The 12,580-nt window shown below is 40.6% G+C and overlaps 1 protein-coding gene across 3 annotated transcripts in view; it reads right to left on the bottom strand.

Annotated features, from left to right (window-relative positions):
• DCLK1 (doublecortin like kinase 1) overlaps positions 1–12,580 on the bottom strand; it is a 229,801-nt gene that overhangs the window by 106,766 nt on the left and 110,455 nt on the right. For all 3 annotated transcript variants that reach the window (XM_042839229.1, XM_042839233.1, XM_042839231.1), the window contains exon 4: positions 5,873–5,972. In XM_042839229.1, coding sequence (XP_042695163.1) covers positions 5,873–5,972 — 100 coding nt within the window. The remainder of the gene's footprint in view (positions 1–5,872; positions 5,973–12,580) is intronic.

Here is a 12,580-nt window from a genome sequence, read left to right as displayed (position 1 = left end):
CTAGACAGGATAGAAAAATGGGCCTATGAAAACCTAATGAGTTTCAACAAGGCCAAGTGCAGGGTGCTGCACTTGGGTCGGGACAATCCCAGGTATTTATATAAACTGGGGGAAGATCTCCTTGAGAGCAGCCCTGAAGAGAAGGACTTGGGGGTCCAGGAGGATGAGAAGCTGGACATGAGCCAGCAGTGTGCGCTTGCAGCCTGGAAGATCAAACGTGTTCAGGGCTGTATTAAAAAAGGGGTGGCCAGCAGGGAGAGGGAGGTGATTGTCCTCTTGTGAGGCCCCATCTACCAGGGGCCCCCAGTACAGGAAGGATATGGAGCTCTTGGAGCAGGTCCAGAGGATGATCTAAGATGATCAGAGGGCTGGAGCACCTCTCCTATGAGGAAGGGTTGAGGGAACTGGGCTTGTTTAGCTTGGAGAAGGCTCCGGGGAGACCTCATCGTGGCCCTACAGTACTTGAAGGGAGTGTATACACAGGAAGGGGATCAGCTGTTTACAAGGGTGGATACTGATAGGATAAGGAGGAATGGTTTTGAACTGAGCCAGGGGAAGTTTAGGTTGCGTATTAGGAGGAAGTTTCCCACAGATGGTGCGACGCACTGGAACAGGTTGCCCAAGGAGGCTGTGGATGCTCCATCCCTGGAGGCATTCAAGGCCAGGCTGGATGTGGCTCTGGGCAGCCTGGTCTGGTGGCTGGAGACCCTGCACATAGCAGGGGGGGCTTGAAACTCGATGATCATTGTGGTCCTTTTCAACCCAAGCCATTCTACAATTCAACAGTTCTATGAGTTCGACATAGCAGTAGTTGCAGTGATCTCAGTGACAGCAGAGTTCTATCAGTTTTGTTAAAACTTCACAACTGTCAGCCTGCTGGATTAAAGGAATGCCCCATTAATGTCCCTGCAGTGAGAAGGGCGAGGGGATGAAGATAAGCAGGGACAAACCAAGTGGGAAGGAGCTGAGGGTACTGTGCTAAGACGTGATGATAGTGGGGGGATGACACTGGGGATCTTGAAGTAGGAGAGTAAAGGAGGCACTGGATGCAGATCCACGGGAAAGCAAGCTGTTTTCACTCTGCCCGCTCTGAACAATTAGCGTAAGTGGAATATACAACCAGAGGACTAGTCCCTTCCTGCCTTTGTTTCTGCCTCATACACAGAGTATGTCTCTAAGGCCCAGCAGTTGATGACATTTGAAAATATCACACTGTGCTGGAACACTTTATATTTATGCCTCTGTTGAAAGCAAAGTTGTATCTCAAAGTCCCTAGAACCCACCATTATTTTCCAATTGCCAAAGCACGACTTTTTGATGAGGGCAGAGTAAGTCAGCCAGCATACCCTCCTTTCCTAAGTCCAGCCAAAAGCTGCTTAACACATCAGTCTTTGTCCTATAAATCCTACAACCAATTTCCCCTTTCTCCCCCCTTTAGGAAGGACAGAGTAATGAAGGTTACAGAAACCTGACAGTTATTAACAGGGATAAACATGATACTCCTGACCCTAACCGCAGTTACTGAATGAGATGCGTGTGCATGCCTCCCAGCACACACACGTGTGCGGACATCGCAGGACTCAGATTTTCCTGGCAAGCCATCTGCTTCTGGCAAGACGATGCAGTAAAACTGCTGGCACCAATATGCTGAGCTGAGGACGAACACAGGCCAGCAAAGTCAGAGTGAAATTAGGTTTCAAAGATTCCAGTCTTAATTTTCCCCTAGAAAAGAGTCATTTTCGTCATTGTTTCCATAGACGTAACATGTGTTCTTGACAAGGGATCTGAAGCTTTTTCTACACCCAGTCATTTTATGTTGGTTACGTTCTGTTTGGAGGCAGATACTGGCTTTGGTCAGTCTAGATTGAAGCTTTTTTGCATGATGCATCTCCAAGGTGATGAATTCTGTCACACTTAGGAGATAAACTGCAATCTTAAGTCGCAGAAGGCACACAGCCAACATTAACAAAACATAAAAATAAAGCATTTTTTAAAATTTAATTTTGATATTGCCAAAAATTGTTGCATTTTTATAGTGCTATGAAAGAAACCTCTGTATAAACCAAGATGTTTTCATTTAGGGCAATCTCTTGGGTTACTTACATTGCCAGATCCTACTTAGGTGCCTAAATAATAGCTGATTGCAAATATTTTCTTGAGTATAGTTCTTAAATCCTAATCTCTGACAACATGAAGCTGAGGGTTATAGAAAAGCATCCTCTAACTTCTTTTCTTCTTAGAAAACTAAACCACCACCAGTTAAAGAAAGCCTAGGATTTCTGGGAAAGCTTCCAGAGCTGCAAGCTAACAATGCCTGAAGCAGTCGCTGCCACATTCTACACCATGGAATTTTTTCCCTTACAGGCTGGCTGATGTAATGGTGTGCTTCATTAATAAAATTTTTCTGTGCTTACACTTCCCACAAAACCTTCCTATGAAAAGAAAATCATCGCTGGTTGCTTGACAAAAAAGGAATATTTACTTCTTAATGCTGTGGTCATTCTCACGCATTTTCATGCCCTATCTGTACTTCTTTTCATGGAAGTGTATGCGATCATCCAATCTATCAATTAGGTCAGAAGTGGAGATGACTGCTAGGAATTATGACAGAGGTGGTGTCTATTGATTCTGTACTTCATGTGATAAGCAGTGTGCTTAATACGAAAACCATCTGTACATCAAGAAAGAGATGAGAAACTGTAATATATGGTGCTGACTGCTTATTTTGCTCTTTGACGGATCTCTAACTTACTTTTCTTAACTGCCAGAGATATGCAATGCCTCTTCCTAAAAAAAAACATAAAACAGAGAAGAGAGATGATATAAAGAAGGAGCATGCTGAAGAAGGACAGGTTTCAAACCAATGAAAGGCAGAACTAATTGTTCAACTTAAAGAAGAAAAAATTGATGGCGCTTATAACAGTCCACAGACATTTCCTACGAAAAAAGCAATCATCTGTTTTCCTTGTTCACAGCAGATAAGAGAAGCAGCAATGGGCTTCTTTTAGAGCAAGGAAATCTCTGGTGAGACAGCTGAGAAAAAAATCTAGGAGAGTTCAATACTGGAACAGAAATTCTGCGGAGGTTACAGAATCCCCATTATCAGAAGATTTTAAGGGGCACACTTGACAAGTGTCTATCACAAAAGAAACAGGTCATGTTAATTCCACTCTAGACAGAACAACTGACTCACTTCTAGGCTACTTCTTCTGAATTCCCGATTCTGTCACTTTCAGTAGGTGCTGTCTTGTGCTGGAAGCAGGATATAGAAAGATGGCTAAGAATGATGCAGACTGATGAGTTCATTGTTGTTTTCCTTCCTGTTGGAGTACAATTCTAAAAGCTGGTTCCACAACTTTTAAGAAATACAATGCAGATAATAAGAATCATACCAGGCATGCAGATGCCATTTACAAAAGCAAACCAGACATTTCTGGAGCATAATTCATTCAAACTGTTTTAAACCCTTACCTTCAACTGAATCAATCAAACATTTATCACCTACCGTGTCAATAGGTCTACATGTTATTTACCAAGCAAGGAACCTGCTGGGATGGGCTCAGCTGCTTCTCTCGGTGTAAGTTACTTAGTTTTACCTAAGATTAATCCCAGTGTAGGCAGATTGATTTTCCAATTTCAACAAACCCCGCCACTATTATCAGGAGCTCTGAACCTAAACTATAGAAATAGGGCATTCTTCCTGAATGAAAGTAATTCCCTCTGACCCAAGAGCCCAGAACACCTTGATTATTTATTTTCTGTCCCTTTCTTTACACTTTCAAATTTTGCTTTTCCTTACTCCTTATGCTGCAACACCACAACTGTTATTGTCATCACCCAGCTGAAAATGGTAAACTCTGGAGGGATGCAGATACAGAAACAAGAGCATTTCAGAGAATCAGAGAGGCTTTCCCTGTCCTACGCAGTCAGACAGCACTCAGTAATAATTTCAGTGTTGTCAGGTTAACATACATACTATGTATGAGGAACATACATACATGCACTGTGATCACACAGTCTTCATTTGCCAAGTAAAACAAGCTAAGAATTCAGTAGCTTTTTTTATTCTCTCTTCAAATCTTGCACCTATCTCAGGGAAGACTGAATAGATACATACGAGTTGATACACCAGCTATTAGTGGCAAGCAACCTAAACAAATTGTCTTGATTCCAAAATTTCCCAAAAACACAGAGCAACAATGATGTGCACTTTGCAAAGAAATCAGAAACAGTCTTATTTTCTTCTCCTTCTTAGCTCCAGTGCTCAAAACAGTTGATGTTCACTAGAAAAGCAAACACCAGAACACGTTGCTGAAGTTCTATTTCCAGTCAATACTTTCAGCTATTTTTTTTTTCTTTCAGTTCAGCATAATGTGAGTTTAAGCGGAAATTTTCCAGAAAAGGATACTGCTTACTGAAAGAGATAATGATATGTGAAACAAAGACTAAGCAGAGTCAGGATATGACTGTACTTTGACACTGTACCTCCAAAAAAGAACAAGTTACTTGATTCAGACAAATCTGTTATCAGTACTTCTTGAGTCAGCTTTGCAAAAAGCTGCCACAGGATGCAGTGAGGAGACACTGGGCAGTCACAAGTGCCATCTTTTAGGTAGGAGATACAACTGAATCCAGACCATGTAGTCTAATACATAGCTCTCCACTTCTGTAAGGCAAAGACTGCAGTGCTGGCCACATTCCCACCTAGAAAACCCCCAGTACACAAGTATGTCCCCCTTACATTTCTAAATCCTGTCCTAAAGATAGCTGATGTTATCCTTTCATTTCTACTTTCTGATTTACTTACATTAGAAGAAACAGCAATTTCATTATTTTAAAGAGCAAATCTGGTGCACTATTTGTTTTGTCTTTATTGTAAAGTTCTCTAGGACTCACCCAGAGAAATATGAGACGTGTGTCTGCTTCTGCCTGTGACTGATAAAAAATGTCCTTCCCTTCAGTAGCAAAGATACCTGCTTTTTCAGGCACTATATGCTCAAACACGAGGTGTGCACAAGCTGGCTTCTTTCGCTCCTACACAAGTTAACAGAACATTTGTTTGGATGCAGCCAAACCGTGTAGCCTTCCACCTCGAGGCAGGATGGCTATGAAGCAGCTACTGTTGTAACAATCTTTTTTCTGATTCAAGTCAACTTTTCTTTGAAGCCTTTGATATTTCATAAAAAAAAAAGAGAGAGAGAATTTGGTAACAGTTCATTACAGACTTTCTCAAGCCTGAGAAAGAACAGGGAAATTAAAACCTTTACTGGGTCTTGTTCTATACAAAAAAATAAACTCAAGTTAAATGGCAGCTGTTTGTTTTCAAATGCAAAAAGCTTAGATTTTCTTTTCTTACTATTACCATTCATAACTTATGAATAGTGTTTATAACAAAGCTGCAAATAAAGTGTATTTTACTTAAAAGATTATGTATATCAAATGAGTCATTCTTACAGCCAGTCTCTGAGAAACACAGAATTCCCAGAATTTTCTCAGATGACTTCATCTACATTTGCTAATTACATTTATCTTTCATACACTACCTGTGAAGCATTACCTAAATCTCAATTATTAGAACCGTGAGTTGAGCAACTGTGACGAAGTACAGTAAATATAAAAATAGTGAGAAAGACTTTGTGAAATAGGAGTTAGTACAGGAATTAGTATTTCCTTTATGTTGCATGAGCAGCTTTGGTAGCTTTAAAGTTGCTTTCAGTTACCTCTTATTTTCAAGTATTTGGAATTCAAAGAAAAAAAATGTTTATTATCTTTACGAAATCAAAATAGGTGATTCAATTTTGGCTTAGTTAGCATGATACAAAAAGCACTCTTTTACTCTGGTTGTAAAAGTTTTTAAGATACATCCTCTTACCACTTTCATCCAGCAAGAAATCATCCTGGTAACGGAACTTTTCCGGTCCACATGCAATAAAAATGTCATCATCACCAAAGAAATCCTGAAGGCACATCACCTGTAAGCAAAAAGGAAAGGAAGGCATTGTATGAAACATCTCATCACTGGAGTTGTAAAAACAATAAATCCCTCCTTGTCTCCATCTGCATGAAAACTCTTCACTTTTAATGGAATCAACAGGGCTTCATCTGCAGATAAATTTCAAAGCTGTGCTCTGACCATCTGTTACAAGTGAGAAACACTTTTATGGACATGCAGGAAGAGAGAGATAAGACAAAAAGCCCTAACGTCACATTTATTACATGGTGCATCAATGGGGTATGAGGTAAATGCCTTCTGATTACGCATAAGGTCCCATTCAGCTGTTAGCGGATAATCGATTTGCTTTTGCGACCGCATTTCTACTCGTTGACAGCCACGAATATAGGTAACGGTTTTGGATGCAATATGCAATTATTTCTGCAAAATCTTGCTGACAAGGAATGAAACTCATATGGGTGAACTGAGTCTCCATCAAACATTCCTCATCTCTGTCAGCAGTCAGTGTAATTTTTCTTCGTTGGCACCAATCTGAACAATCAGGTGAGCTGGAATTGAGTAAAAGGATCATCCTTTTCCGCTCCCAGATGTGAATAACCAGGGTTAGGTTGGTGCAGTTTTATGTTCCTGCGTGAGATTTTCTTACAATACTTTGCAAGGTAGTGTTTAAAAGTTTAATATTTCTACTTATATGACTATTTTACTATTGTTCTTAAAAGAATAATCAGTAGCTTTCCACTAATCTGAATATGGACTCAGGGATACAGTTTTGAAGAATTTAAAAAATGTCTTAGACATCCGACTACTTTTAAAAAACCAAATGTACTTTGCAAACAGTATTACGTACTGTTCCTCTTTTACAAGAAAATTTTAAAAGGTTATGTTTGCTTACATGGATGCGATGTTATAATGTTTTGCAATTAAATAGTACGCTAATGTTTGAACAGATAAATTTCAGTTTCATGTCAAGAGCACACAGACAGGAAATTCACACATGAAGCATTTACAAAATTGTCAAAATTTCTGAGAACAGTCCAGCTGAAGCAGTTCGCCCCCCTCATTGAAAGCAAAGACAAAGTCAGTATTTGAAGCCTACAAAAACAGAAGTGAAAGAATTAGCTAATGAGGCCAGACAGGCTTCTGCAGACTTTAGCATGAAAACAAAACACACACCATCACCACTTCCCAACCTCCAGCCACGGGTAATGGAGGGGCTATAAAATTCACATCATGCTTCCCAGACATATGTCAGAAGGCTCTGGCATCTACAGCAGCTATGAGTCTGAATGCTAGGAAAATCTTAACAAAGAAAAATAGTAATACATATTGTGACTTGCTAGCAGAGTAAGACTTGTCATTAGAACTATTTTAACGATAGAGAAATAGAGAAATAGCAGCTGAAAAATGAGAAAATCAAGAGCAGAACTAGCTGAAATAAATGCCAGAGAAGAGGGAAAAGTATTCTCAAAATTGTTCCGTTCTTAAGCAGCGCACATCATTTTAAATGCAGGTCCACCACAGCCCTGTCCCTACCAACATTCTTCTGTACACACCATATGGTATTTGAACACTAACATCAAATATGTAAATATTTCATGGATCTTTTTCCCATGTTCCTACTCAGTTTCTGTTCTATTAGTGTATCAGCCTCAGCAACCTTTTTATATACTCACTTAGTTCCCATCTTCATTTTTTTTTGTCCACAAGACATATCCTGCCTGTCTTCCTACCCCATACACCCACCAAGTTTCAAACATCTCTTCCCTTCAATCAAGTTCCTCTGAAATTACCACCTCTCCCACATGCACAAAGCCACTAATTTTCAAAATGACAATAAAAATCCTACAATTTCCTGTTTGCATACTAAGTTTGACACGCTTCTAGGGAGCAATGATCTTTACATTTGTTTTTACACTAAGCAGAGCATTAGAACTTAACAAACAATAAGTAGCCCAAAGCACAATGTTGAGCTATTTTAGCATGAATTAAAAATACTTTTTGGAAATTGTACAGATTAAAAAAAAAAAACAAAGAAAATACTCTGTTCAGAAGGTTTCATTCAAGTCAAAAGAAGACATTAAAATGCATGTACTGAAATCTACACAGATTAACACTTAAAGCATCTAGGGTTTAATCAGTGCAATTCGTATGCAACTAAGAAAATAAAATTAGCTCAGCAGAAAAATAATTTATACTTAAATATACTTGTTTGTTTTATTTTATAATAGAATGGCTTAGGTTGGAAGGGACCCTTAAAAGCATTCAGTTCCAACCCCTGCTATAGGCAGGGACATCTCCCTCCAGACCAGGTTGCTCACAGCCCCATCCAGCCTGGCCTTGAATGCTTCCAGGGAGGGAGCACCCACAGCTTCTCTGGGCAACCTGTTCCAGCGTCTCCCCACCCTCACAAAGAATGTTGTCCTAATACCTAGTCTAAATCTATCCACTTCAAGTTTAAAACTGTTTCCCCTTATCCTGCTACTATACACAGTTATAAAAAGTCCCCCCCTAGCCCTCTTCAGGTACTAGTAGGCTAGCAGGGACTATAAGGTCCCTCTTCTGTTGGGGTTCCCAGAAATGGACGTAATACTCCAGGTGAGATCTCACGAGCAGAAGGGCAGAATCACCTCCCTCAACCTGCTGGTCATGCTTCTCTTGATGCCACCCAGGACACAGTTGGCTTTCTGGGCTGCCAGTGCCCATTGCCAGCTCATGTTGAATCCTTCATCAAACAACCCCAAATCCTTCTCCTGAGGGCTGCTCTCAAGCCATTCTCTACCCAGCCTTTATCTGTGCTCGTGACTGTCCCAATCCAGCTTCAAATCCTTGCACTTGACCTTTCTGAACTTCATGAGGTTGGCATGGGCCCACCTCTCAAGCCTGTCCAGGTCCCTCTGGATGGCATCCCTTCCCTCTAAAGTGTCAACTGCACCACTCAGCTCTGTTTTGTCTGCAGACTCGCTGAGGGTGCACTCGATCTCTATCCATGTCACTTACAAAGATGTTAAAGAGCAACGGACCCAGCACCAATCTCTAAGGAACATTAATCATCACTAGTCTCCACCCGGATATTGTGTTGTTGACTGCAACTCTTTGAGTGCAACCATCCGGGCAATTCCTTATTCAGTGAGTGGTTCATCCACCACAGCCATTCTTCTCCAATTTGTCAACTAGGATGTCATGTGGGAGTGTCAAGTTCAGGTAGATGACATCGTTACTCTTCCTTTATGCGCTGACTCTGTAATTCTATTATAAAAGGCCACTAAGTTTGTCAGGCATGATTTGCCCTTGGTGAAGCCATGTTGGTTACCACCAGTCACTTCATCTTTATTTTCCATGTGCCTTAGTAGGGACCTCAGGAGGATCTGCTCTGCGGTTGTGCCAGGCACAGAGGCATATTGAAAAGAAATTTTCCCCTTTTCCAGTCAGAGGGAACTATACCAGACTGCCATGATCTTTCAAATATGATGAACAGCAGCTTGGCAACTTTTTCCACCAGTTCGCTCAGAACCCACGGATGAATCTTGTTGGGTCCCACAGACTTGCGCACCTTAAGGTTCTTCAGATAGTCTCAAACCTGATCTCACTTACAGAGGGCAAAACTTCCTTCTCCCACTTCTTACTTTTGCTTTCTGCAACCTGGGCGGTTTGGTTAGAGCCTTTGCAAAGAGGCAAATAAATCACTGAGCATCTCAGCTTTCTCTGTATCCCTTATGACTAAGTCTCCAGTTTCCTTCCACAGAGGGCCCATATCTCCCCTAGTCTTCCTTTCGTAATTGTAGAATTTCCTGTAGAATTTCTTTTTGATCCTCCTTATGTGCCTGGCTAGATGTAATTCTATCTGGGTTTTAGCTTTCCTAACCTGATCCCTGGATGCTTGGACAACTTTTTTGCATTCCTCCCAGGTAGCCCCTTCCTGCTTCCACTCCCTACAGAATTTCTTTTTGCGCACAAACAAGTCCAAGAGCTCCTTGTTGAACCATAGAGGCCCCCTGGCATTCTTGCCCACCTCCGTCTTTCTCAGGATGCACTCAAACTTTACTTTTTAAAGTTTATCATTCTTCTTGGCTCAACATATTTTATTCATTTGGGAATTAAAATTCCTGTACATAACTGTCTGCTGCCTCATCTGCAGCCATTTTCTATCCTTTCTGTCACAACATCTCTGGCCTGCTCTGCTTTCCAGCTCCTTGCAGGTTACACTGCAGGGATTTTTCAGAAGATACCAAACAAATACATAAGCACACACCTTCAGGCTTTTTCACCAGAAATCTGCAAGTACTTTCTATTCACACTCAGCCATCAAAGTAAGCTGCAGGACCTGCTTTTTATTACCTGTTTTCACTTCTGAAAATCACAGTTCCTCAAAAGTTACAGTTAAGAAGATCAAGGATTTGCATCACCTGTTTTGAACCATGACAGTGCTCTAGAGGTCAGTGTGCTCTGTTGCACGTGATCAGCTTTCATATTAGCCAGTGTTTTAAGAAGCATATTACAAAAGCCTTCCCAAACATTTCTGTTGTTTCCAAGTCACATAATCCTTCTCCTTTCACATAAAGATTTTTTTTTTCTTCCATATTCCAGCAGGATGATTCTCACAGTGAGGAAAACAAAGTGTGCAGGAGCAGTCAGACATGTAACTTCAGTAAAATGAAACTGAAAAACAGATGTTTCCCTGACACTATTAGTGCTGTGTAGTGACACTTGTACACAAACAACCTGCTGGTATCTCTCTAGCAGAAAGCATTGCTAACAGTGAAATATCAGAGAACAAGAAGTCTCAGGCACTACAATCCCTCAAGTGACAAGACAGAAGTCAACAGCCACGAAGAATACTGGTCACTAAAATAGGCATTGGGCAATATGCAAGTCATATCAAAAAGACTAGCTGAGCAGTACACACCAGCTGCAAAACAGGAGGGAGGCAGAAGAAATTTTAATTACTGCACTTACCTGAGAAAGTTTTACAGGCTGAAGCCTGGATCCCTCTCTCAAATCACCATCTTTCTTGTCCTAGTAAACAACTTAAAACTTAGGAATTCTGTATGCCCTATCAGGGGGTAAATGTGGGAAGAATCCAACATGATTTTGCAGCTCAGACATTAATCTGGTGCTTTCACTAGAAAACCAGAGGAGACAAGAGGAATCAGATAGCCTGGGCTCAGCACTTGTATTGCAACACACTATTGGCAATACAGGCCTTTCTAAATTTTCCTGCACTTTTTCTTCTTCTTTTTTTTTTTTTTCCCTCTTTCCCCAGAACAGGAGAGTACTTGGAACCAATGAGAAATCTTCTAGCTGTTACGGAACATTTTTTTATCCTTTAATTAGCCTGAACTATTTAAGGTATTCATATTTACCTCTTTGAAGTTGGAAATGTTATTGTGAAAATCCTCTTTCTGCTATCTACAGAAAGATGCAAGAAATCGTGCTATACGTATTGGAGCAGAGATGACCCAAGAGTAAAGAACAGCAGCTTGTAGAGGACTTAGCTGATTTTGGTCTCACACTGCAGGAGAAAAAGAGCAGTTAGCAGTGCTTTGGAGGAATTACAGAGAAAAGGAAAGGAGGATGGAGAAATTTAGGGAAATGAGTGGGAAAGGGAAGCAAGGGAAAGGAAGAAGAGGTGAAGGAGGGAAGGAGAAAAGGGAAGGATTCAACCCATTTTCTAGAAGCATGAAAACTACAGACGAAATCACTTCTTAAAGTTGCTGAATTTTGGATATAGCAAGGACAGGGACCTCTTGAATTCATGTTTTAATATTCACACACAAAAAAAATAGAAGAAAATTCTTTGCGTGTGTCCTCTCTGTCACAGCCATTTGAATTCTTTCCTATTGTTCTAAAGTTGACCACGTATCAAGTTTATACCAAGTGAAAATTTTTAGTAAAAAAGAATCCGATACTCAAAAGTTCCTCTGCATTCACGAATAGCTCACAGCACAAGCAACAGCATACTACCACCACCATTAGTAACTCTAATGCTTTTATTATGATTTTCATATGTTGCCTTTTGGGAGGGCAAGGGGGTAAGGGGGTGTTTTGTGTGTTTGTCTCCTTGTTGTAACAACAGCTTAATTAGACTCTGAAAGCTGTTTCGGATGAGCAATGAGAAAATCTCAAGCTGGGGTGCCCTAAGGCAATATGGTCGATGAAGGGTTGGGAAGAAAATTAAGGACAAAGTAATGAAAAGAACAAGAAAGAAAAGATTCAGAATGATACAAGCAGAACTCAGAAAGGGGGTATAGGAGTCTTCTGGAAAGAAATGAACGAAGGATGGCAAAAGGAAAACATAAGGCAGAAAGGAAGGAAAGTGAACATAAGATGAGATGTGGGCAGCAAGACATTCTCAGAGGGGGACAGAGAAAAAAGCTCACGTGGAAAGAAATTCCAGCGTGGGAGAATTCAGAGAGGCAGTGGCAAATATCCTCCTGTTGTCAGTCAGCTAGGAAGTTCTACACAGATTTTAAAGCACCTTTGTGGACCTGAAATAATCTCATTTCAGAGACTCAGTTTGATTTTCATTCCCCTTCCAGTGATGAAGACATTAAAAAAAATTATCTTTGGAAAAACCTTAGTGTCTGAATGACTCATGATTTCAGGACTCTGACTCATTGATCTGGTGAA

Source organism: Centrocercus urophasianus, unplaced genomic scaffold, assembly GCF_019232065.1.
Source record: "Centrocercus urophasianus isolate 14NV4802_14NV808 unplaced genomic scaffold, USGS_Curo_1.0 seq_9, whole genome shotgun sequence".
NCBI classification, from domain to species: domain Eukaryota; kingdom Metazoa; phylum Chordata; class Aves; order Galliformes; family Phasianidae; genus Centrocercus; species Centrocercus urophasianus.
Note: the sequence above shows the minus strand (reverse complement) of the source record. Positions and strands in the feature narration are given on the sequence as shown.